The 26358-nt window shown below is 34.7% G+C and overlaps 1 protein-coding gene across 2 annotated transcripts in view; it reads right to left on the bottom strand.

The window, feature by feature from the left end:
• Positions 1-26358, bottom strand: part of LOC140439622 (NFX1-type zinc finger-containing protein 1-like) — a 209497-nt gene that overhangs the window by 54168 nt on the left and 128971 nt on the right. For both annotated transcript variants that reach the window (XM_072529649.1, XM_072529650.1), the window contains 2 exons: positions 14209-14521; positions 4778-5047 (listed from right to left, as the gene is read on the bottom strand). In XM_072529649.1, coding sequence (XP_072385750.1) covers positions 4778-5047; positions 14209-14521 — 583 coding nt within the window. The remainder of the gene's footprint in view (positions 1-4777; positions 5048-14208; positions 14522-26358) is intronic.

The following is a 26358-nucleotide window of genomic DNA, read 5'->3' as shown; positions in this document are numbered from 1 at the left end:
CTAAAAACGACGTCAGTGCCGCCATATTGTTATGATCGTTTTGGCAGATCTTGTGTGGTTGTTTACGTTTGTTGTTTTTCGAATATTTTTAGTTTTATAATACTTTTATAAAAACTGTAATATTATATTGTGATAGCGCATAATAACGGTTTCTTGTTCGCAACGTAGTTGCAGTAGCAGAAGCAATGTTAATAAAAAATCTTCAGGAGTAATGTTCCACAGGTTAGTATATAAATATGTAAACAAAGTAATGGCCCGTACTTCAGAGAATAAATTAATGGTATTTACAAAAAATCTTATAAGTAAGGAAGATCTTGCTATTCTTGAGAATACTCAAATATCTTCATCCTAAATATCTTAAAATTTTTATTAACTACTGCAACATAATTATTTTTATTTCTACACAGTATTTCCATTGTGATATTCGGCAGATATTGTTTTTTTAATAATTTTATTATATATAATATATATAATAAATTATATATATATATATATATATATATATATATATATATATATATATATATATATATATATATAATATCTTTTCTTTTAACTTTGATAATTGAACTAAAGAGTCAGTTAATTTGAAGTTATGAAATATATAAGTTGTAAAACGAAAGTATTTCTTTTATTTCATACCGTATATTCATTTTACCCTTTAAAATATTATTTATATTATTATCTCTTTCAGATACAACTTGTTATTTGACTGTATTTATCTTTTTGTATAATATGTCGTGTTTTTAGTGTTTACCGCGAGATAAATAAATCATAGTTTATTAAAAATGTATTGCACTTTTTAGATTATGATTAATCTTCTAAATAACTAGTCATATTTGTATAATATGTTTAATATTATCGACTCCTGACCTGATTTCACCGCCATATTGGTGTGATCGTTAGCCACACCTACTGACGCCGTTTTTAATACACACGTTAATATGCTCATAGCTTCTTCATAGATTCTAACTCGATGGGTCAACCCCACGCGTCGATTCTAACCTAACTTTGTTTGTTTATATTTGAATACAAATTTTTTCCAATTCACTTCCAATATATATTTTTTTGTTTTTCTAATTACAATAAAAAAATGTTGGATTGTTATGAAGAAGTTGAAGAATTTTATTTTATTAGTTTATTTATCACATTGTAAAAGAAAATCGTCCGGATTCAAGAATTTATATAATAATGACACATATTTGGAAGATCTGGGCGGTTGTTAACTTCACTTAAAATTTTATTTAAAGTGGGCATTTCGTTCTTCAAAAAGAAGCTGTGTACTATCTGTTGTAGAGATGTTTTAACTCTTTCATCGTATGTGGCAAGGATAGAGGGTCGACCGCCTATATTTTTAGGACATCTTACTGTTCCAGTCTGCTTATATTCCTTAATTGTTCTGTAAATAGTTGAACTCGCAACACCTAAAATTAGCACATTACTGTAGTAAGTCTTGATTTTAACAATAACTATTCTGCAAAACCTTTGCCTGTTTTATTTTTGCTACCATGGCTGTTATTTTCATTCCAGGATTATCAATTTTTTTACATGTTTATAATGCATTGTTTTTCATTTGATGATAAATGACCCAAATCTACTCGGCGTTTTTTAGGTGGAGAAAGATCATTACCACTAGTACTTGGCATTGAATCCATATTTTTATCTTAATAACACCAATACGTCGCTAAATAGTTCCGAAAAGAACTGTTTTTTTATATAAACGCAAACGAAAAATCTAAAAATTAAAGGAATAACGCAGAAAATACAAAAAATTGTCGATATAAATTTTGAATTTTAAAATTTCATAAATGTCATTAGTGTCAAAATGTCATCATTTAGTGGAGTAAACTTGCCTACAGTTGGAACAATTAAAAACAAGCCATAGTAAACTTCGAAAAGCTTCTCTTCGTTTTTGTCGTCTATCAGTGAATTTTTTATGATAAATTCTTGTTGATAGTAGCACATTTTTGTTATACTCTCCTAGCACTAAAACCGTACAAATCACTTCCTTCTTAGAAAAATTCATGTTAGTAATAGAAAAAAAAAGCAACCGGAACTATAAAATAGTCTAATGTCAAACTTTTAAGCAACGTTAGTATTAAAGTCATAACCCACTCGGTAGCATATTGTGTGTTTTTATTAATATTTTACACACCAACAATCTTAAGTATTTTGATATCTCATCCAATATTGACAAATTAGGGATCAGTCCAGCTAGATTATGTATTTTTTTTTCGAAAAATTATTTTTCATTTAATACTTTCATGGATAACCTAATAAATTGTTGTTGTCAACGGTCAGCAAATACATTGGGCGTTTGCAGTTGAAAACTTTCTACTGTTAGAAGGATTATCAAAACGCAACGTGGAATTAGTAGCAGAACATGACACCAAATTAAAAGCAAAATTAATTTTAAGAATAGATCCATCGCTGTATGTTCACATTAATGAAGCAGTTACAGCTGTGGAATTGTGGAAGAAATTGAAATCCATGTTGGATGACTCTAGTTTTACCAGAAAAATTGGTTTATTATGCAGTTTAATATCTAGGTTAAAAGGTTAGAAAACAGTGATTCTATGAATGGCAAGTTATGTAAATCAAATAGTGGAAACCGGACAAAAATTACGTGGTTAAAGTCACATACTTGCCCACGGTAGGCAAAGTATCAGACCTGACATCAAAGTCATATAGACAAATAATCATTTCGACTATTCTATTTAAAAACGCTAGAAAGGCTTCTGAATAGATACATAAGAAACGAAATGCTAAAATATAATCCTATAAGCAATTGTCAATATGTACACCAACCTGGTAAACCTATGGACTCAGCATTGGATGATCTAAATACAAAAATTTTTATTAAAAATCCTTTATAAAAGGTATATAATTTAAAAACCCAATCGGGCTATATCACAAAACGTTTTCAGAATGCATATTCCATCATCAGTGTCCTAAAAAGTATATAACTACTTAATTAAAAAAAAACGTGAAATTTAAATTTTGACCAAGGTTAATACAAAATGTGGTTAATACTTACTAGGTATACATGTATTGAGCCACTAAATATGTGGGTAAAAACCCGTTAAAAATTGTTTGTTTAAATTTAGTTTACATTATATGGTATTAAATATTATGATGTTAAAGTTACCAGTGGATTTGGTATAGTATCTACGAAGACTCATACGTCGCCATGGTACCAAATCCACTGGTAACTTTAACATCATAATATTTAATACCATATAATCTAAACTAAATTAAAAAAAAAAATTTTAATGGGTTTTTACCCACATATTTAGTGGCTCAATACATGTATACCTAGTAAGTATTAACCACATTTTGTATTAACCTTGGTCAAAATTTAAATTTCACGTTCTTTTTAATTAAGTGGTTATATACTTTTTGGGACACTAATGATGGAATATGGATTCCAAAAACGTTTTGTGATATAGCCCGATTGGGTTTTTAAATTATATACCTTTTATAAAGGGTTTTTAATAAAAATTTTTGTGATATATGGTATACAGCCAACTACAGGAACCTAGATTCCTTGTGGATCTAAATAGGTTTATCTCAACTTTTTTAGATATTGAGTCTAGAGTCAGTCTGGGTAAAGCAACCATCAAGGCAAAGGGCAGTTGGAGGCTGTCCACAAGAAGGATACTTGGAACCTCTACTTTGAACAACTTTGGTAGATGATTTTCTCAAAAATTGGTCCACAAATGACTTTTACTGTCTAGGATACGCTGGCGATATTGTAATCGTCGTCAGGAGCAAATTTGCCCAGGTTGTATCTAGTTGTACCTGGGCGAATGCAAATAGCCCTAAATATAGTTGATAACTATTCTAAACAAGAGAGACTGATAGTGATCAAAAAACACAAATCATCAACTTCACAAAAAAGACAGTATTACAACACTTAAAACAACCGGTGCTGGGAGAAACAGAGATTCCATTTGCCAAAGAAACAGAAAACCTAGATCATAAGCTTACAAGAAATAATCATATACTCAGAAAACTACTAGGTCCTTGGGCAGATGTAGAAGAATGTGCGGTAAGAACTGGGGGCTCGACTCCAAAATGACCCTATGGTTATACATAAAAGGTTATTAGATCAATAACATATGGGTATGTGGCGTGGTGAACAAAGACGCAGCAAGTGGAAGCAATAGGGCTGCTAGTAATAAAGAAAGGCTAGCATGACTGTGTATTACGGGAGGAGCCATAAAAACAACTCATACAGAGAAGTTGGAAGTCCTGCTGAATCTACCACCATATACAGAACGATGTCAGATCCCTTGGACCTTGTTCTTCCTAAAGTGCGTTTCAAACTTAACATAATAAAAACATTTTCTTTCTTTCATCCAGTGTAAATACCAAATCAAAATGTCAAGTCATAGATGAAACGACATTCAGTAAAAATTAGTAGTGACTACCACTAGTGTACATTACCAACACACCTAATAATGTACAGGGATTCCAAAGCTAACACTAATTATAATTTTTTGTCGATTCTATGTATTATATCTTGTACAATTTTAATATACTGAGCAAAAAAAACCCTTATCTAAGTATTATTTTACATTTTATTATTATCATTTAAATAAATGTCAACATTCTCGGTATAGAGTATATCACCCACTTTAACAATGCTAGTACCAAGTTATGCATTATTTCACTCTGTTTATAAAACGTTAAATAATTACTGAAAGCTTCATGCATTAAAAGAGAAATGTAACTAAAACAATGGGAAAATACATTAAAGCATATGAGTACATACCAACTCTTCACAATCTCCACAAAGTTCTTCACATTTTTTCTTACACATATGACCGCATGGTAGTTGCTTCTTACAAGGCTTTTTACAAATTATAGTATCAGGATCCAAACAGCATGCTACCTTGTACATATGGGAACATTTGGTACGCCTTTTTATAACTGACATCTCACACAAAGAGCATTCCTCAAAGCAAGCTTTATTACATTTATGAGGTTCTTCCTTACTTGTACATCCTTGAAGTTCCCGTTCGCAGGGTTTTCTACATTTATACTGAAAAAAAAAACAGCACTGTTTAAATAAGCAATTAAAAGTTGAACAAGAAATAAAAACATTGTTTGTTATCCCGAGTTTGTCTGTTCATTCGGTTCTAGTCGTTAAGTAGTCATCGTCTAAAGATTTTTCAGGTTTGTTAATCGATGCGATATTAGGTGATTTACATTTGAATCGCTTATTTTGAAAAACCCCACAAAACTAAAATTTTCGGAAAACAAACAAAAACTGTGTCAGGAAAACACGAAGATTTCTATATGGTAATTGACCCAATTCCCTTTATACAGTGTTTCTTGACTTTTTTCTTCAATATTTTTTGAAAAAAAGATTGAGAATAAGCTCTATATAAGCTCAAACTTGATTGGCTTGAGGTTTCTCAAATAAATTGTTCATCGTCACCTTTAACTAAACTTTATAATAAATTAAAATGAAACAAAATACACATAATAATGTAATTTATATTAAAGTACAAAAAATATTATTACAATCCAACAAAAAACGAAGAGTGTGATCACTCATCCTTTTCACGCATATTATTGGTCGTTGTGGGCCAGTTGAACAATTCATTATAATAATCCTGGATATTTTCTACATCCGGTATATAACTTTGTAGTTTTTGGATGTCAACAATCTTCTTAAAATTAATCTGAATCTTTCCACTGGGATATGCCAATGCTTCAGGCAGTATTAATGCATTTTTTTATTATTGTTAAGCCTGAAGGTGTGGTTGGCTCATCCGCTAATAAAAGCGTGTGCTACAACCAAGTTTGAGTTCTCGTAGTAGTGGTGAAAATGCATGGATTGGCATATTTTTAGTTGAACCTTCTGACTCCTTGGAATATTTTTGGATTCCACGGATAAAATGATTTTTTGGTAGGTACTACTCTGGCAACCAAATTTTGTAAACAATTAGGTCTTCAACATTAACCAACACCACATTAAAGCGGTTATTATTACATGAAGTTTTTATCAGCTGTTCGTATTCTTCCATGGTGTATATACGGTTTACTTTTCTATTTTTTTTTTAATCACCGCAAACTCCCTATTACAGGGTAGGGAGAAATGACGCCTAATAGGAAAATAATGGTCAATGGTCTTAAATTTTTTGAGCTAAATCAAAGCGGAAAAACCTTAACACAGTGTGGTTTTTTATTTTGCGGTCCACAATGGTCAAAGAAAACATTAAGATATTTCACCAACGGCATGTTCTCTATAAAATACTTCATGAGAAATGAGCAAACTTCATTCGGCCCCTTCGTAACGTTACCCTCATGATACAGAAAAAACGTTGCTTTTCCTGTTTTATTATTGTGAATACAAAAAACGTTCACTGGTACTTGGCGAATATAGAAAACTTCTTGCCCCTGATAAAGTGGCAGTTAAAGGTTCTGCATAAAATCCTGTAGCGTTTTTAAATAAAACGAGCGGTTCGAATTTATATAAATATATTTATTTATAAGTTTACAGTTCGGTAATATCTTAATAACTAAACTCACTCATAACATCGTTACATATATATACCAAAAAGTATTATTCTCGAATCTTCTGGGGTAGTCCCACCTCTAATTAGTTGTTTGACAAATGGATTTCTACAGCGCTCGTTACATCGCGAAGGTTCTCGAAGCCATTTCAAGATGCAACCGTTACATAGGCCATGCCGAAAGCATGTTCGTAACACTTCTCCCCTCGTAGATCTGAGCGTCCCGATCAGCAACTCTATATGTAGGCCCAGGATGGCGGAATCTACAGGCCTCTCCAAGATGATCCCCTCAAGAAGAAATAACAGTCTACTGACTTTGAAGGAACGATCTCTTTGGGTTAATGCAACGCACAGTAATTCTTACGCCGGTTTCTCGGAAGATCACTTCAAGCATGCTTCTGACAATCTTCCAATCCAGATTTTCTAGTGAATGGCCTATCTTGGGTAAGGCCAAATTCTTAATGTCATAATTGCACACGATTTTCTTCAAATTAGTTAGAGCACGCCATATATCCTCGTAGCTTGCCCTGTCTGTATACGACTTCCTGGTCACCATATACAGCAAAGATCGAGGGCCATCTTCTAATCTCAGTACTCTTCCAACTTTAGGCTGCTGATTTTTTAACTCGTCTAAACGACCGAACCTCTTATAAAATACAGATGAGATTCCTTTAGTCATCTCAAGATCTTGGGCAAGAGAGACGTTATGCGGAACACTAAAAAGATCCTGCTGAACTTCTGTCGTCACGCCGAATCTTGCACTATTTCTCTCTGCGTAATTTGACATAAACTCATTAAAGCTTGGTCGCCTGTCATCTTTGATCTCATGTTGAAGGGTTCGGGCTTCTTCTGTTTCATTTGAGCCAGCATAAGGTGCAAGACGATTTATGTGAACTACTTTTGGTTTACCTTTCGGCAACTTCTTAATTCGGTATATTACGTCATTTATTCTCTTTTTAATTTCATACGGACCCTCCCATTGTCTTTGCAGTTTAGGAGACAAGCCACGACGACGTTGTGGATTATAAAGCCAAACAAGACCACCTACTTCATAGCTTTCATTCTTGCACCGAGAATCATATTGATCTTTCATTCTGTCACTGGCTAACTGGATGTGTTGTCGGGCAAGTTCATGAATGTTGTTCATTCTTAACTTCAGGTGGTCGACATAATCTTCGCTTGCAACATGTTCTTTGGAAGGTCTGCAGCCAAACTCTAGGTCGCAGGGCAAACGAACTTCACGACCTAACATCAGGCAGGATGGAGTCTGGCCTGTAGTTTCATTCACGGCCGAGCGGTATGCCATTAAGAATAAATGAATGAATCATGAATCTCTTTGATGTTTTGATATAACTTTGGACAGGTGTTTACCCATCGTTCGGTTCATTCTCTCGACCATTCCATCTGATTGAGGATGCAGGGGTGTCGTTCGAAAAGGGTTGACTCGAAGTTTCGTCCTTGGTCGGAGTGGATCTCCAAGGGAACACCAAATCGGCTAAAGAATTCTTAAACAAGTACCTCTGCAACGGTAGCAGCTTCTTGATTTGGTATCCATCATTCGTCTATGAAAGTGGACCTGCAATGTCGATTGCTACTCTTTCCATAGGACTACCAACATTGTACTGTTTCATTTGTGCCCTCTTTTTACCAACTGGACCATTACTGGTTGCACACAGTTCACATTTCCGGCACCATCTTCTTACATCATCTTTACAGTTCACCCAATAGAACCGTTCTCGAACCATTTGCAGAGTCTTCTTAATACCAAAGTGTCCACCTGACGCACCGTCGAAATGTCATCAGCATTTGAATGAACTCTGCCAGCCCTGTGTTCGATCTCGTAATCATATTCTTGTAATCGTTCTAACCATGTTGCCATCTGGCCCTCTGGATTACGGAATTGTAGGAGCCATTTTAGAGCAGCGTGATCCGTGCGAAGAAGAAACTTTCTGCCATACAAGTATTTATGGAAATGCTCGCAAGCCTTAACTACGCCTAGCAATTCTCTCCTGGTAACGCAATAGTTTCTTTCTGGTTTCAACAAGACTTTGCTAAAGTAAGCGATGACTTTCTCCTGCCAATCTTGGATTTGGGACACAGCAGCTCCTATTGCACTGTTGCTTGCATCGCTGTCCAACACAAATTTTCCTGCCTGTCTAGGGTAGCTTAAAATCGGTGCGCTGATCAGAGCCATTTGTAAGTGTTCGAAAGCTCTTTGACACTCTTCGCTCCATGTATATTGTTACGATAGATAATGACGTGTCATATGAATCAAAACTGTAAACATATTTAATTACTATTTAAATGGGAATAAGCCACAATTAAAGGTTAAAATACGATTATTGACGTTTCAATTTCTACTTCGGAAATCGTTCTCAAAATACAAAAGTTTGAATTTTGAGAACGATTTCCAGTGAGTGTTCTTATGTCTGTACAAATGTATTAGTATTGTTTATTCTGTATAGGTTTCTCATGTCATTCTCATCTTATTTGTTATAGTAACCTTACTTAATTACCATCGATATTGTATTACTGGTCACATTTTCATTAGTATTATCCTTTCTATCAACATGAGAGGTCACTTATTGGCCTTCTCTTTTAATTTAAAGAGCTTCACTAATCCTTCTAAAAGAGTATTACTTTTGAAGATTTGGACTGATGCTGTTTTGTAAATACAAAACGAAACGTTTCCGCTAATATATGGAATAGTAACATCTTGCTTTGTTTCTTTTCTCCTCTTATCTGACTGAGACCTTCAAGAGTTACAGTGTGAAAGGTTTCAAACACTTTCCATAACTCAACAGTCTTCCGGGTTGAACTGCGTCGATTATCATTGCGACGAGCCTTCGACATCCTCTTTGAGGTCTTCTTCGGGGCTTCCGAGGTCTCAGTCTTTCGAGCCCCCAGACACTACCCACACTGATCACTAACCAATGCATTACTGCCACTGGAAACAAAGAACGGTTCATTTATACCGTCGATGGTGACGTGGTTTGGGTGGAGGATGGCGTGAGGTTTAGCGCAATGATTGACACGGGATTGGCGCGAACATTTCTGACAGTGGGATTTTGGTTGGCAGGTGGAGCGGACGATATTTTCTTTATCAGAGGTCTCCATGTCCAAGGTAATCGTATGCCATCATCTCGTTTATTAAGACAATTAGGCCTTTTTTAAATTTCTATGGCTTTTTGGATAATTCTTGGTTTATAGTAGAGGATGGAGGCTATGGTTTTGGAGTTTTCAGTATCAATTTTGTGACCTGTATGAAGATGGTGTTGACCTAGAGCTGAAATTGAATCGGAATTGCGAACAGAAATGGAATGTTCATAAATCCTATTTTAGATTCTACGATTTGTTTGGCCTATATAACAATAGAGGCACTCTGTACAAGGAATTTCATAAACTCCGTGTTATTCATTTGGAAAATGTTATCTTTGATTGATCGGACCAGAGATGAAAGTTTTTATTAGGGGGTAAATAATGTCTTTATTCCTCTTAATTTTAAGAATTTTGTTAGTGACACTTTTGATGTAAGGAACAAAGGCTTTCGTATGATGAATGTCTTTGGGTTGAGATTGAGTTTCAGATTGATTTCAACTTTATTGATACCGATTCGAGCACGGGAAGTTTAACGAATTTGTCCTCCTAGGTCAGGGGTCACCAAATGGCGGACCGCGGTCCGCATGCGGACCGTGAGCTTGTTTTTTGAGGACCGCCGTTAAATTCAAAATATAGTAATAAAATTATAGTGTAAAATTATAGTCAAATCTAAATATATAAATATCTTTACATTTTTAAAATGCATAGTACTAACACTATACAGACATACTCGTAATCTAAACAATATGTTTCGACTAAACGGGTTTCCAAAATTTCAGGAAGTACCTACCTAAAAATAATCTTTTAGCAAACTATAAAAGGAAGCTGCGTGAACAATAAAATTATTTTAATTTGCATATTTATGACCAGTCCAGACCAGACCATAAAACTAAAATGTTTTTTCAGTAAGATAGTAGCAACAGAGATGGAATGCCTGCGAAGATGCTGCAGAGTAACAAGAATGGATAGGAGAAGTAATGACGAAATAAAGCAAAGAACATCAATAGAAACGGACATACTAACATATATAGAACAAAAAAGACTAAAGTGGTATGGACATGTAAGAAGAACTAGCGACAGCAGGTGGATAAAGAGAATAACCGAATGGAGCCCTATAGGAAGGAGGAAAAGAGGACGACCCCGAATATCCTGGAGAAACGAAGTAGACGACGCCATGAGTAAGAGAGGGCTAAACGATGGAGAATGGAACAACAGAGAGGGATGGAAACGGTTGAGCGAGGGAAGGCGGTCAATACTGTAAAATCCCTAAATATATATATATATATATATATATATATATATATATATATATATATATATATATTAGAAATTATTATTTCGACCAAAAAATAATTTATAAATAAGTTCGAATTATCGGGTAAAGTGGTCTGTAATGAAAATCTTTCGTTTTTCTAAATTACTCAATATTTCGCCATTTATTTAACAGCTTCTTCAGGAGTAAACTAAAACAATTTGAACATTTTAGTTTACTCCTGAAGAAGCTGTTAAATAAATGGCGAAATATTGAGTAATTTAGAAAAACGAAAGATTTTCATTACAGACCACTTTACCCGATAATTCGAACTATATATATATATATATATATATATATATATATATATATATATATATATATACAAACAACACAGTTTATTAGGGTTGCAGTCAGAAAATTGGCCGGGATGTTAATGAAACACTCTTATGACTTTTGTCTAGCTTTCGGAATGGTTTTATTCCTTTTTCAAGACACTGTAATAAGAAAAAGTGTAAATATTTATAAAATATCACAAATCTTCAGTGCAACTTACTAGTCGTTGAGATTATTTATAAAAGCATAGACACTCAACATTAATAACACACACAAAATATAAAATAGTGGACAAAATACATTTTAAAATTCTTTAAAATTTAGGTAAAAATAGTAAAAATTTTGTTGTCATCTTTTACTGGTGTGTTTTAACTCTGGCACATAGAGAACAAAAAGAAAAAATCCTATGATTTAAAAGTAATTAGGTGTACTTAATATCATATTTCTTTTTAAGAAATACTAGAGGCCCATCTTAGGTGATTTTAATTTTTAAACCTGTCTTAATGGTATGCAACATGTTATGCATATAACTGTAATTTGTGTGGGTACGGGTGCAGGTAGATATTAATTTTATTTTGGATGTTTTTCCAGTAAGTAACAATAAATGTTGTTCAGTTTATCTATGTCTGACTTTTTATTGATGCAAGATGTACTCGATTTTATGGAACACATTTCCAAGAAAACACGGTTTGAATGGTTCTTTTCCTTTGCCAAAATACAGGAATCCTCGAAATTAAATTCATTGAAACATAATTACTTTTTAATCACACTATTTTTGTTTTTTTTTCTGTTCTCTATGGATCAGTCAAAACACACCATGAAAAGATGTCACTAACAAAATTTTAACTTTCTAACTAAATTTTAAAATGTATATTGTCCATTATTTTAAATGTTATATTTTATATGTGTGTTTTTAATTTTGAGTGTCGTAGCTTTACAAAAATAATCTCAACGACTAGTAAGTTGTAATGACAATTTGAGATATGTTGTAAATATTTACACTTTCTTCTAATTACAGTGTCTTGAAGAAGGAATAAAAGAATTCCGAAAGCTCGACCAAAAGTCAAAAGAGTGTTTCTATAACATCCCGGCCAAACCTACTGACTGCAGCCCTAATAAACTATATATATATATATATATATATATATATATATATATATATATATATATATATATATATATATATATATATATATATATGGATGATGATTCGCCAAAATAAGCTGCATTACGTCTAACTCGCTTTTTTCTTTAAGCCCTTTACATAAGGTGGAGTGAGTCGTCGACAGCGATGATATACTCGTCGAATATTCAACGATTTAGAGGAGCACTTAACGTGCATCAACTAATTTACTTAAACTAAAAAATCAAACTGGATAATGCACTTTGGAAGACTTACATGTACAGAACGTCAGCCTCATGAAGAATTTACACATTATGGCTTGGGAAAAATTCCACTGGAGAATCCAATTCGTATTCATTTAACTTGCAATATAAATATTATTTATTTTAAACTGGTTACTTACAAACAATTAACTTTTTTTTAATATTTTTTCTTAATTACATTATTAGCCGATACCCATCTACGATATGATGATATTTACTCTGACTCAGAGGAAGAAAATATGGCAACCGAAATATAATTTTCCGAGGGTGATTTTATTTTAGTAAAGTTTGAAACAAAAGAATGTGTTAAATTTTATACTGGTTTTGTATTATCCGCCGAGAATGAATTAGAAGTCAATTTTTTAAAAAAAAATCACAAAAATGTATTTTGTGTTCCCAAATATTGACGATGTAGGAATCGTTGAAAAAAAAAGATGTGGAAAAAAATTTAAAAAAAAACAGTTATTGATAAAAGAGGACACCATTTATTAAGTCATCTCTATTTTTAAATTACCAATTAGCTTAACTACATTATGGTGGTTAGAGATTTGCCAAAAGTAAAAATATAATACTTAGTAGTCATTTTTTATTAAATTAGTTATATCAATGTTTTTTTTTATTATGTACCTATCATTATTTGATGGTAAATTTTCTTTAGTTTAGAAGTTTATTAATTTCAGGTACAACCTACCGTATTATTTCTGATTTGTTATTTCTTTTAGTAGTTATAATAATCGTTTTAATTATTGGAATTATGTTCTTTTGTTCATGCAATAAATCCTTATTTTCACAAATTTAGCCGGTTTAAATCAACTCCGACGCAATTAATATTTTACACATTTTTCATGTTTTTCTGTAGTAGTTTATATCAAAAGGGATGTGTTTTATGTTATTGCATATAAATTTTTTTTAATTGTTACGAAAATTAATTTCAATCAACAGAGAATTACGTCAACATCGTGGATATTTAGTCAACTCCGAAATTACATTTCCGTATTTCAGAAAATATTTAAAAACGATCTCTGCTGGTATCATGGGTAAGTTCGATAGCTCATTTTATAAAAAATATTTAAAAATGGAGTAATTCGAAACCATATTTTAAATTAAATTTCACTGCCTAGAAATTGCCGTGTATTTTAGCGAATCACCCATATGAATTAAATCTTTTTCTAAATTTGGACAATTATTAAAAAACTAAGGCCAAATACATTATTGTTCCTTGCTTATTTTTAGTTATACATGAAGCTAAATTTGTTACGATTTTCATGAAAAACCAAGCATTCTGCGATTTTAAAATTTAAAGTAAAAAAAGTTTTCCTTTAAAAATATAACTTATATGATACGTCACGGCGTTTCGTTAAGACTAGAGATTGTTGTTTTAACTTCGTTTTATGAGCAACTGAATGAGCTCTAATAATTGTAAAAATAATGCATAGTCGTGAAAGGAACTATTATTTTTGTTGTTTAGACATGGAAAAGTTTAATGAACAATAGCGATAGGTTTTTCACTCATTAAGTAATAAAACAATAAAATAAATAAATACATAATATATAATTATATAAAATAAAAAGAAAAAAAAATGAAAGAAGAATGTAGAAAAATTTTACCTGTAGATGATCAGGATCATCGTTAACATGACAATTTCTAATACATGCATGTCCACATGGCTCAACTCTAACATCACATGGAATCTGACATGGAAATTTGTCTGGCTCAATATGACAAGGTTTTTCTGCGTTATGGCCACATGGAAGCTGGGTATTAACCAAAGTATTGCACTTATATTTATCAGGATCCAAGTGACATTCCATCGTGGCTACGTGACCACACTTAAGCTCTCGCCGAACAGGATAGTGGCATGGACCACATATTTCATAACAATGTTTTTTACATATGTGCGTCATATCATCACAAAGAATACTAGAAAAAGTTAAATATTACGTTTATATCAAGTTTATTGTGAAGAAGAGTTTATTTTAACAATGTTTAATGAACAATTTTAAGTTTTTATGCGGAGAAAATTGCGAAAATAATATTGCGTAATGTTAAGTAAATAGTTAGTTTACTCTAAACTTAAATGCAAATTTAAATTGCTTAAACAAGTCTTTTTAGCTAAAACAAGTGTATGATCAGTAACGAGTATTCCTCCTCTAGCTCTTATTACTGCTTACACCCTTCTCAGCATCTCAGCATGCTTGCAAGTAAATTTTGGACATATCCTTGGGGAATTGTATTCCATTCATTCTGTGCAGCAAAACGAAGCTGCTCTATCATATTTGGAACGGGATTTCTTTGTCGTATGCGGCGTTTTAGCTGATCCCACATTGTTCTATTGGATTTAAATTCGGGCTAAATGGTGACCAATCCAATCTTCGAATTTGGACCTCATCAAGACATTTACTCATTATGGCAGCGGCATGTGGTCGAGCATTCTCGTGCATTAATACGAATCTGTCATATCCAATGTAACCAACATATGGCAAAACATGATCTTGCAGGATGTTTTAAACGTAATAATCACCAGTCATCTGTCCAACCAGTTCCACAAGTGCGGTGCGTCCCTCCCAACTAATACCTCCCCAAAGCATTATGCCACCACCTCCAAAACTAACGGTATATGCAAGATTACAGGTGGCGAATTGTTCTCCAACTCTTCTGTAGACGTGGTTTCGACCATCTAGCTTCCATACTAGGATTCTGGTTTTATCAGTGAAGAGAACATTTTTCTGGTTGTCCAAATTCTACTGAATATGTGTTCTTGCAAATTCTAAACGATGAGCTTTATGATTTTGGACAAGACGTGGAACTTTGGCAAGCCGTCTAAGCTGTAAGTTTGCTTCTTTTAATCTTCGTCTGTTTTTGAACTCACATTAACTTGTTTATCATTTAGTAGCTCATGTCTGAGATGCATCCATCTCAATGAGAGATTTCGTTAAGAATTAAGAATAAACAAACGGTCATCAATTGCGGTTATGCACCTTGAGCGTCCTTGACCAGGCTTTCGTATAAAATTTCCTCTCTCGCGGTACCTTTTTAAAGTATTCAAAGCTGTAGATTGACTTTTCCTGAGACGTCGTGCGATATCTTTTGGTGTATATCCTTCCTCGTATAAAATTACAATCTGTGCTACTTGGGCTTCATCGCAGTGTCGAATTGGTGGCATACTTGTTTTAATCTTAGGTAAATCAAAACAATATTTAATTAAACTTAATATTTTAAACTAAAAATACCGGTTATATATTTGTAACGATGAGTCCAAGCCATCACCGTTAAACCAGCGTGCGCGCGAACCAACCCATGAAGTAGGAGTGTATCGACAGTAGAAAGGGCAAAGCTCCGCTATATAAACGGCAACATTTCCTCACAGAGACAGAATCGACAGGTGTTGACTGAAGGTTCTCTCTTCCCTACCCCGGCTTGCGGACGTGTTGAGTTCACAAGTTGTTTCCTTTTCTTTTACCGTCTTTACCCGAAAAGCGTGTTGAGCTTTTCACTACCCGTACTCTGAAACAGTCGTGTTGAGATTGTCGAGGAGTGTCCTATTAACCCGAATCACTTAAGGGACGTGTTGAGTTCCTTTCCTTCCTTTATACCTATCGTCCGCTGTTATTAAAACCGTAAAATTTCAAATACACATTCGCTTGCCGATAAGACTGGTTCCATATGACAAGGTCAAACTTAATTTGAATAAATAGGCCAGGTACTGAGAAGACTAAACCAAATTGTAAATATGTATATAAGATTTTTGTCAATTTAATTTAAGGAAGGCAATAAAGTTTTATTTTTATTTTAAACTCTGTCTCTGACTGTCTAAAAGCTACCCGGATAGTGACTCCCACGAGAGGACGTCACAAATGGCGCCCGAGCAGAAAAATACGTTTTAAACAATAATACCGACCGAATTCCGAATTTTATTTTCATGAGACAGTACTACATTTCAAATTTTAATCAAAGACAAGGTGATTCACAGTTCAAAAATGACAGACGCTCCGGAAACGTCGAAGGTTAGTTGGGTGTACCTATTAAAGAAAGACGAACTTATAGCCGAATTAACAAACAGAGAACAGCCGACGGAAGGGAATTTCAGCGAGCTAAGAGCGAGATTAGTTGCGATCATCAAGGCACCAACTCAAAAAGGCCAAAACCCAGAGGAAATAGAAGAAAACCAGATGGAAGACAGACAAAGAAAGATGGAAATAGTACGCAAATGGGGGTTACACTTTGACGGTTCAAGAGACCCAATAGAATTCATAGAACGGTTGAAAGAACTCCAGACAGCTTACGGCCTACAAGACACCCACGTTTTACAAGCTCTACCAGAAACATTAAACGGGAAAGCATTACTATGGTACAGAAACAATAATAAATATTGGAACGAATTAAAAGACTTCGAACAAGATTTCCGCAATTTCTTCGTTTCCTCCGTTCTCACGCAATCTCTGGAAGCTCAAATCCGGAACCGACTCCAACGAAACAACGAAGGTGTAAAAGACTACATCATTGATATTCAAACAATGATCAGAAGACATGGTGAATTCAATCACCAAGAAGAACTAAACAGGATATACACCAATATGAACCCGAAATACAAGTTGTATATAAAGAGGCAAGACGTATCGTCAACACAGGACATCATCAGACTAGCGGAAGAATATGATATGGTCCAAAAAGAAATATACAACAGAAACAATACACGGTGTGACTGGACACAGGCAAATAGTCGTAATAACAAAATACAGAATTTCGACAGACAGACTTGTTGTTGGAGATGCGGCCGCAGAGGCCACAATAGAAGAAACTGCAGAGCTATCGCTGTACTCTTCTGCAGCCATTGCGGAACCCGAGGAACAACTTCCAATAACTGCCAATGTAGAAGCCGACCGGAAAACTCCAACAGGACTGGACAAGAAGGAGGCAACCCAGTCAGCATTTAGAGTCCTCCCTAACAACCTCCAGCTACGCACACTATACAGATCAACGACCCCACACAACGATAACGTTCAGCAACGGTAAAAAGTTAAGAGCACTAATAGACACAGGAGCCCAAAATTCGTTTATAGGACAAAAAGGTAAAAAAATATTGGAACAATGTGGAACAAAAAGCGACAGAAAAGCTTTAAAGATCACGCTGGCAGATGGAAAAACCAGCAACATAGAAATCTGTTTTACAGCAAAATGTTCCATAGACAACGTTTGGAGAAAAGCCAAGCTACATTTTTTACCAAACCTAGCTTCAGAAGTAGTACTGGGAATGCATGAAATAACAAGATGGGGCCTTGATTTATCAAACATCTTAAATAGAAATCGCGTAAGAAGGAGAGAACAATACCCAACCAGGACAGAACACGGATCCAGATCGTACAATGCAGATAATAACCGAATACCGACCAATTCCAGGGTCAACGAAACACCAACCGCAAGACATCCGCTCCAACAGAGAAGCAAAATATATAACAAAACGACCCACCGACTACCGACCGATACCGCGGTCGAAGACCAGACCGAAAATATACCGAACTACCGACCGATACCGCGGCCGACGACCAGACCGAAGATATTCCGTCATACATACCGGAATTCACGAACAGTCCAATACGAGAGCAGCTCGACATCAGTACTACACTAAACAATACCGAAAAAAAACAATTACAGGAATTGTTACTAACAGAATTGGAGAAATTTAAACAAATTAAAGGAACAACACATCTAACCGAACATACAATAAAACTCAAACATAATACACCGATCAAACAAAGATACAGGCCCCGAAACCCGGCAATGCAGAAGATCATAAACGATGAGATAGATAAGATGCTAGAAGAGAACGTGATAGAAAAATCCAATAGCCCGTACAGTTCCCCCATCGTCCTAGTAAAAAAGAAGGATAACAACGGATACAGATTTTGCATCGATTTTAGGAAAATCAACGACATCTCAGAAAAAGATGCCTACCCATTACCGTACATCAATCATATCCTAGAAAAGTTAAAATCTGCAAAATATTTTACCACGTTAGATCTAAAAAATGGATATTGGCAAGTACCACTTTCCGAAGCAAGCAAACCCTTGACCGCTTTCATAGCACCAGGAAAAGGACTATTCCAGTTCAAAGTACTTCCATTCGGATTACACGCCGCCTCCGCTACCTTTCAACGATTACTAGATACAGTAATCGGCCCAGAAATGGAACCACATGCATTCGCCTATTTAGACGACATAATAGTACTGGGAAAAACGTTCGAGGAACATATGGAAAACTTAAAAGAAGTACTGCACAGACTACAGCAGGCCAAACTACGAATTAATATAGACAAATGTAAATTCTGCAAAGAAGAGATAAATTATTTAGGCCATGTAGTAAACAAAACGGGAATAAAAGTGGACGACAACAAGACAAAAGCTATAGTCGAATATCCCGCACCAAAAACCGTTAAACAACTACGCCGATTTTTGGGCATCATCTCATGGTATAGGAGATTTATAAAAGATTTTTCACGAACTGCAGCCCCTTTAACAAAGCTACTAAAGAAAAAACAACATTGGACTTGGGACAGAGACCAAGAGGAAGCATTTAACAAAATAAAATTACTACTGACACAAGCTCCAATACTGATCTGCCCGGACTTCCAGAAAAGATTTTTTTTACAATCTGACGCTTCGAACCACGGTTTAGGAGTAGCTTTAGTACAAACAAACGACGAAGGACAGGAACAAGTCATCGCTTACGCAAGTCGAACCCTAACAAATGCCGAAAAAAATTACAGCGTTACAGAAAAAGAACTACTAGCGATCATCTTCGGTATAGAAAAGATGAAACCCTACATCGAAGGATACCCATTTTCAATTATCACAGATCATCAAAGTCTACGATACTTACAAACAATGGAAAACCCTACAGGTAGAATAGCTAGATGGGCAATGCTGCTGCAACAATTTGACTTCGATGTCATTTACAGAAAGGGCTCCCAGAACGTCCTGGCCGACGCGCTCTCTAGAGAACCAGTAGATCTGGTTTGCATAATAAACGTAGAAGATGTAGAACCCGACGAATGGTACAATAAAGCTTTAAATAAAATCCAGACAAATCCGCAACTATTTCCAGACTACTCTATCAAAGATGGACTTCTCTATCGACACTTCTGGGACAAATACGATTTAAAAGAGACAGAGGTATCCAACCCCTGGAAACTATGCATCCCAAACCACAAGAGACAACAACTCCTGGCAGAAAACCACGAGCAACCGACCGCAGGACATCTAGGAATAGCCAAAACAATAACCCGCCTAGCTAGAAAATACTACTGGCCAGGGATGTTTAAAGACGCCGCAAAGTTCGTCAGGAACTGCAAGAACTGTCAGCAATTTAAGCCGCAACAAAGCTTAACTCCAGGCCGCATGCAATCTACACAAATTCCTCCACATCCATGGCACACCGTTTCAACCGACATCATAGGACCCCTTCCAACATCCAGCAAAGGAAACAAATATATAATGACATTCCAGGACACCTTTTCAAAATGGGTCGAAGCCATACCGATCAGAACAGCAACGGCAAAATCAGTCTGTCAGAACTTAAAAGATAAAATCATTATGAGATTCGGATCACCCAAAGAACTAATATCAGACAACGCAAGAACATACGATAACAGAGAAGTACGAAAGTTGCTAGACGAATTCCAGATTTCTAAAAGAAACATTCCGCCATATTCTCCCCAGAATAATCCAGTAGAAAGAACAAACAGAGTAATCAAAACAATGATAGCTCAGTTCTGCGATAATAACCATAAGAAATGGGACACGAGCCTTCCAGAACTACTATTCGCATATAATACAGCTAAACACGATTCAACGGGTTTCTCCCCAGCCTTCCTGAACTTTGGACACGAACTAGAAATTCCAAGTAAAGTCGTAAACACCCCAAACGACACACAACATACCGATCAAAACATAAAATGGCATAAACTACGAGAAACATTCGAATTAGTACGTACAAACCTGGCAAAAGCTTTTACAACTCAAAGCCATTACTACAACTTACGACGAAGAGAGTGGAAACCCACAATAAACGACAAAGTCATGAAAAGGGAATACCAACTCTCAAATGCCGCCAAAAATTTTAACGCCAAATTAGCACCGAAATTTTCAGGCCCATATACTATAACAAAAGTGTGTTCTAATGTAATATTCAAATTAAAACACGACGATAAAAACCGTACAATAACAGCTCATATCAAAGACCTAAAACCCGCATTTACCGATTTCCCTACTCCTTAATCAGTCCAAGCACTTACAGTCAACACCAAGTAGTGACAGTATATTTTAATACAGTTTACAGTTACCTTCAAATACAATGTCAGACACATTAGAAATATATTACAGTGACATAGAAATGGACGGCACAGTTACGCCGCCACCATACACCGTTCCAGAAGTAATATCACCATTAGGGAACACACCAAAACCTAACACCCCGGGCAAAGGCTGCGAGCCCCTGATAAAGGCTATTTCCAAATTCAAGAACCTTTTCGATGAACCAACCATGGGCATCACAAAAATTCAGAAAGTCCAGTCAATTCCAGTGTCAATCCCGCTGCTCTCACTAGTTCCGCCGCAGCATAAAGGAAAAAAATACAGACTGAGACTCCCGAACCAGGTGCTGAGGATAAAAACCAATAATTGAAGCCCCACGAAGGAAGACGTTTTTTTTTTAAAGAGAGAGGAAGACGATTTTTTGTTTAAGAAGACGATATTTATATTTTTTTTAGGGCGGACATTTTTTATTTCGATGTATTGTAAATTTTTTTTTTTAGGGTAACCAAGTACCTGGCAAGGAATAAAAATAAAAAAAAAAAAATTTTGTTCCAAAATTTTTTTTTTCCCCAGGAAGAGGGGGTGTAACGATGAGTCCAAGCCATCACCGTTAAACCAGCGTGCGCGCGAACCAACCCATGAAGTAGGAGTGTATCGACAGTAGAAAGGGCAAAGCTCCGCTATATAAACGGCAACATTTCCTCACAGAGACAGAATCGACAGGTGTTGACTGAAGGTTCTCTCTTCCCTACCCCGGCTTGCGGACGTGTTGAGTTCACAAGTTGTTTCCTTTTCTTTTACCGTCTTTACCCGAAAAGCGTGTTGAGCTTTTCACTACCCGTACTCTGAAACAGTCGTGTTGAGATTGTCGAGGAGTGTCCTATTAACCCGAATCACTTAAGGGACGTGTTGAGTTCCTTTCCTTCCTTTATACCTATCGTCCGCTGTTATTAAAACCGTAAAATTTCAAATACACATTCGCTTGCCGATAAGACTGGTTCCATATGACAAGGTCAAACTTAATTTGAATAAATAGGCCAGGTACTGAGAAGACTAAACCAAATTGTAAATATGTATATAAGATTTTTGTCAATTTAATTTAAGGAAGGCAATAAAGTTTTATTTTTATTTTGAACTCTGTCTCTGACTGTCTAAAAGCTACCCGGATAGTGACTCCCACGAGAGGACGTCACATATTTCTACGGTTTTTTCTTTATGTGAAGAAGGATGTATATAATAAAATGCACCAATGACACTAAGCGTTGAATAAACATCAAAATATTTCAAACCAATTGAGTACATCAGCCTACTCTATGAATAACATCAGTAATCTAAAATTATTTTGAAGTAATAGTGACTACAAAAAAATTAAAAAATTCCAAAATATTCGATATTTTTATCCATAAGTGTATATTCACAGCACATTATGAACCTAGCGCTAACTGATAAACGAGAGAATGCTTATAAATGGATAACGACTGAACAACATACGATACACTGTCATTTTTGCAGTCAGTCTGTAAGGTTTGTATACGCTTGTCTCCAAGGTAGCAGAAGAAGAAAAAGTAGTAAAAACAAAATACATGGTTATAAGCAGAAATAGGAAAATACCGATGTAACGTTAAATTTTTACTCCGTTAAATTTTTAAAATTATAACGTTATAATTTTAATCTTATAATAAAATTTTAACGTTAGATTTTTACTCTGTATGTTGTTAAAATTTTACTCTCTGATTCGGTGTAAGTACCACACTGGAAAATTTAATCTATCCTATATTAAACAAACATATTTAGGTGCTTGTTTAGTCTTTCCCCTGATTTGTGGAAATGACCAATAGTGGAACAATTAAAGAACAATTTTTTGGAGCTTTACGGCATCTCCACATATCTTCCTTATCATTGAGACTCAAAATCATTTGATGATTATTTTCGCATCTTCTCTCATTGATAATGTCTTAAATCCAATAATTTCCTACTTTATTATAAGACCTGCATATCATGGTGTTTATCATATCTCGAGTTAGGAAGGGGCCTGGGGAGTTAAATAATTAACCTGGTAATTAACAAATAAACATTTAATGAAGATGTTGTTAGCTATTTTTATTAATAATAGGATATATGAAAGGAGCTTTTTACCTGTAATGCGGTATTTAAAAATATTGCTGCATAACGTTAAATGTTTTACCCTGTGTGTTAAAATGTTACTCTCTGATTCGGAGTAAGTACCACATTCTAAAAGTTGTTTTATTCTATGTTAAGGAAAGAAATTTAGGTGCCCCTGACTTATAGAAATGACAAATAGTGGAACAATTAGAGACAAACTTATTGGAGCTTTACGGCACCTTCACCTATCTTCCTTATCACTGAAACTCAAAACCATTTGATGATTATTTAGGCACCTTCTTTCATTTATATCGTCCCTGTATAATACATAGGCTACTGTGTGAAAAAAAAGATGGTAAGCATTTAACCTACATGTACGTTGTTTATTTCTTTTGTGGGCAAATTGCGTTGTCCATAAAATGTTCTCAAGCGTTATTCTTTGTGATCATTTTAATCAATTAAAAAAATTAGCAGTCTAAATGAAAATATAAATATTAAATCCATGAAAAAAATTTAAAGTTTACATAACTTCATGCGGAGGGAATTCCAACGATTTAGTACTTTACAACAGGACCTGCCTACCAGGGTGTTTACCATATCTTGGGTTAGGGAGGAGCCTAAGGGGTCATGTACATTACTGATGTAAGATGCTATACTTTGTTTCAAGTTAGGAAAATAACATTGCGCTTATGGAGATTAGTGTTGCCAAAACTCTCAGGCACGTGTTGCTATTAGATTGTTGATATACGATTCATTCTAATTAGATCCGTATTGAGCACTGTGTAATTGTAGTTAATTAATTTCACTAATAAAAGGATATGTATAGTTGAATACAAAATAATGCATTATAAATACTTGTTTCTTTAATTGTCAGATATAGATATGTAATCATTATAGTTCTAAATAAAAATAGTTAAATTTTACTATTGTTTAACATTTCATATTTATTAACGCTTTAGATAAGACATAACTAAAAAAACAAGTGCAGCTTTAATTTTATTTTCATGTAAGTAATAATAACAATTACATACATAAAAATTTTTCCTTGTATACAGGGTGAATCACCACTATCGGAACGGAAAATTACAGCGAATTACATAAAATTTTTTTTAAATTATTAGTTAAAAGTAAAAGCTACATTTTAAAATTATTTTGAAATATACAGGGTGTCCCAATAAATTTTGGCTTATCAAAGTTATATTTTATCTTCTTATTCTTCTTCCCCTTTATAAGCAATCCTGCTTCTTCATGGGCGGATTGATATCTCTATGGAAGGTTGTCACTCCATCTTTTGCGCGGTCGGCCGTTACTTGTTGTACTGATTAATGATTTATCTCTTGCTATTTTGACCACACGTGCCCCCCTCATTCTCTGCTTATGTGGTTATTCCATTCTATTTTCTATTTAGTGTCCATTAATTACTACACTACATTACACCCACACCCACACACTAATATAAAATTTTTGGCACTATTAACTAATTTTTACTTTTGCTGGACTATTATTTAGACTTTTCGGATTTGGTACTTTGTGTCCGCCGATTTGCACACTACCAGATAATTTACTCTCTGCATATTAACATCATCCTCATCTTCTCTATCATCACTATCACTTTCATTACTGTCACTGTCGACCGTCACATTTATTACCACAGGATCAATATCGTCCATCAACCCGCCAATAACCCAAAATTTTTGCTCTTCCTTAATAGATAGCAAGTTACCAATAGTTTTTCCAGTTTTCCACTGTTACTACACCAAATGCATTTCTTATTAATTGTTCCATAGCGGCGGTCTTAAACTCTGTGTTGTGTGAAGCAATATGTCTTTTTACTTGACTCCATACCATTTCAATATGATTTAACTCAAATGGCATGGAGGTAGTCCCAGAATGACAACATTTTTCTCTTTGCACATCTCGTCGTTATATTTTATGTATTTTTCTTTGTATGTGTTTACGACTTCCATGAGCTCTGATTTTAAATAATCTTCTTCAAAAAAGATATCCTTTTCCAGCAAACATGTCTTAATTTGATCTTTATTGAAAGCTTGTGTCGGAATCACTTCTTCTCTCCTCGAATGGTACGAAGCGTTGACCATCATCACAACAGTTTTCTCTAGAAGATTAGGAAGCAGCTTTTCCTTAAACTATTGTTCAAATATAGGACCATCCATCTCATCATGATAATCCGCGTGAGTTGGAAAATGATGTTGAAAAAAATGAGTTTTTTTAGCTAAAAACCAAAAACATGCACCTTCTATAAAGCCCAATTCGCTACCCGCATGCACTATAACAAATCGGGGGCCTCGTTGTGTCGACTATTTTAGGCCTGTTGACAACCCCTTAACGCATCCCTGGTTGAAATCACTGATAGGTCCTTCCATTTTTTGGAAACGCTATGTTCAATATTCACCCAAGTTTTGTCCAAATAAAAGACGGTGTATCCTTAAGAACGAAATTTTTTTATCTCGCGCAAATACTGATGCCTCCATTTTGGAATATCGGGCCGTTCAATCATGGTTGACTTTACTCCTCGTTTGCAAAAAATAAAGTTCATTTCATGGAGTATTCTCCACATTATTGTACGTGACATGTTTGCTAAATCTTTGTCTTTTTTAACCAGAGCAAAAACTTTGTTCAATGTCGGCGGTAAATTTTTAAAGAAAAAACTATGCAAGATGGCACGTAGCCGCGTATAAACTACTGCATCCTAAGTGAACTTTCTGCTGTTCACTCTACTTTTGATACGTTTTCTTGGTTTTTTTATGGGCCTTAGTCCTCCTTCCGCAGCTGCTTTGCGTATTTTAGAAATAGTACTAAAACTCCCTATACCTAACTAAGACTCCCGTCATAGCACTTACTTTATCGGTTAAACTTCTACCACTTTTTAAATTTAGATGATAATTAAATACATTTAAAACAATTTGTTTTGTACAGATGTCCAAGATAATCCATTGGCTTCATTTTTGAATTTTCATTTTCAATTAACGTTTAACTATAGTCAGAATAACTACTAAATAACCACAAAGCCTTATTATTATTATGTCGTCAAATAACGACACAAAAACGCTGACATACTCACACCGTATTATTTTAAGTTGCAATTAGTAATTAGATATATGCATTCAAACGGATAGCTGGACAACCGAGCTACACAAAGCGGTCCGTTTAATTGCTTATCTTTAATAGCGGGCAAAATGCATGACTTAGCTAAGCAATATTTTCTACTGATTTCCGTGATTCATGGTATATATGGTATTCTCACCGAAAAACAAATAAACTGTCGTTACTATAATTAAAATAATATAAAATAAAAGTATCTTTTGTAAATACTATTTATTTAT

This window comes from Diabrotica undecimpunctata, chromosome 4 (genome assembly GCF_040954645.1).
Source record: "Diabrotica undecimpunctata isolate CICGRU chromosome 4, icDiaUnde3, whole genome shotgun sequence".
NCBI classification, from domain to species: domain Eukaryota; kingdom Metazoa; phylum Arthropoda; class Insecta; order Coleoptera; family Chrysomelidae; genus Diabrotica; species Diabrotica undecimpunctata.
The sequence above is the reverse complement of the archived record's forward strand: the minus strand, read 5'-3'. Positions and strand labels throughout refer to the sequence as shown.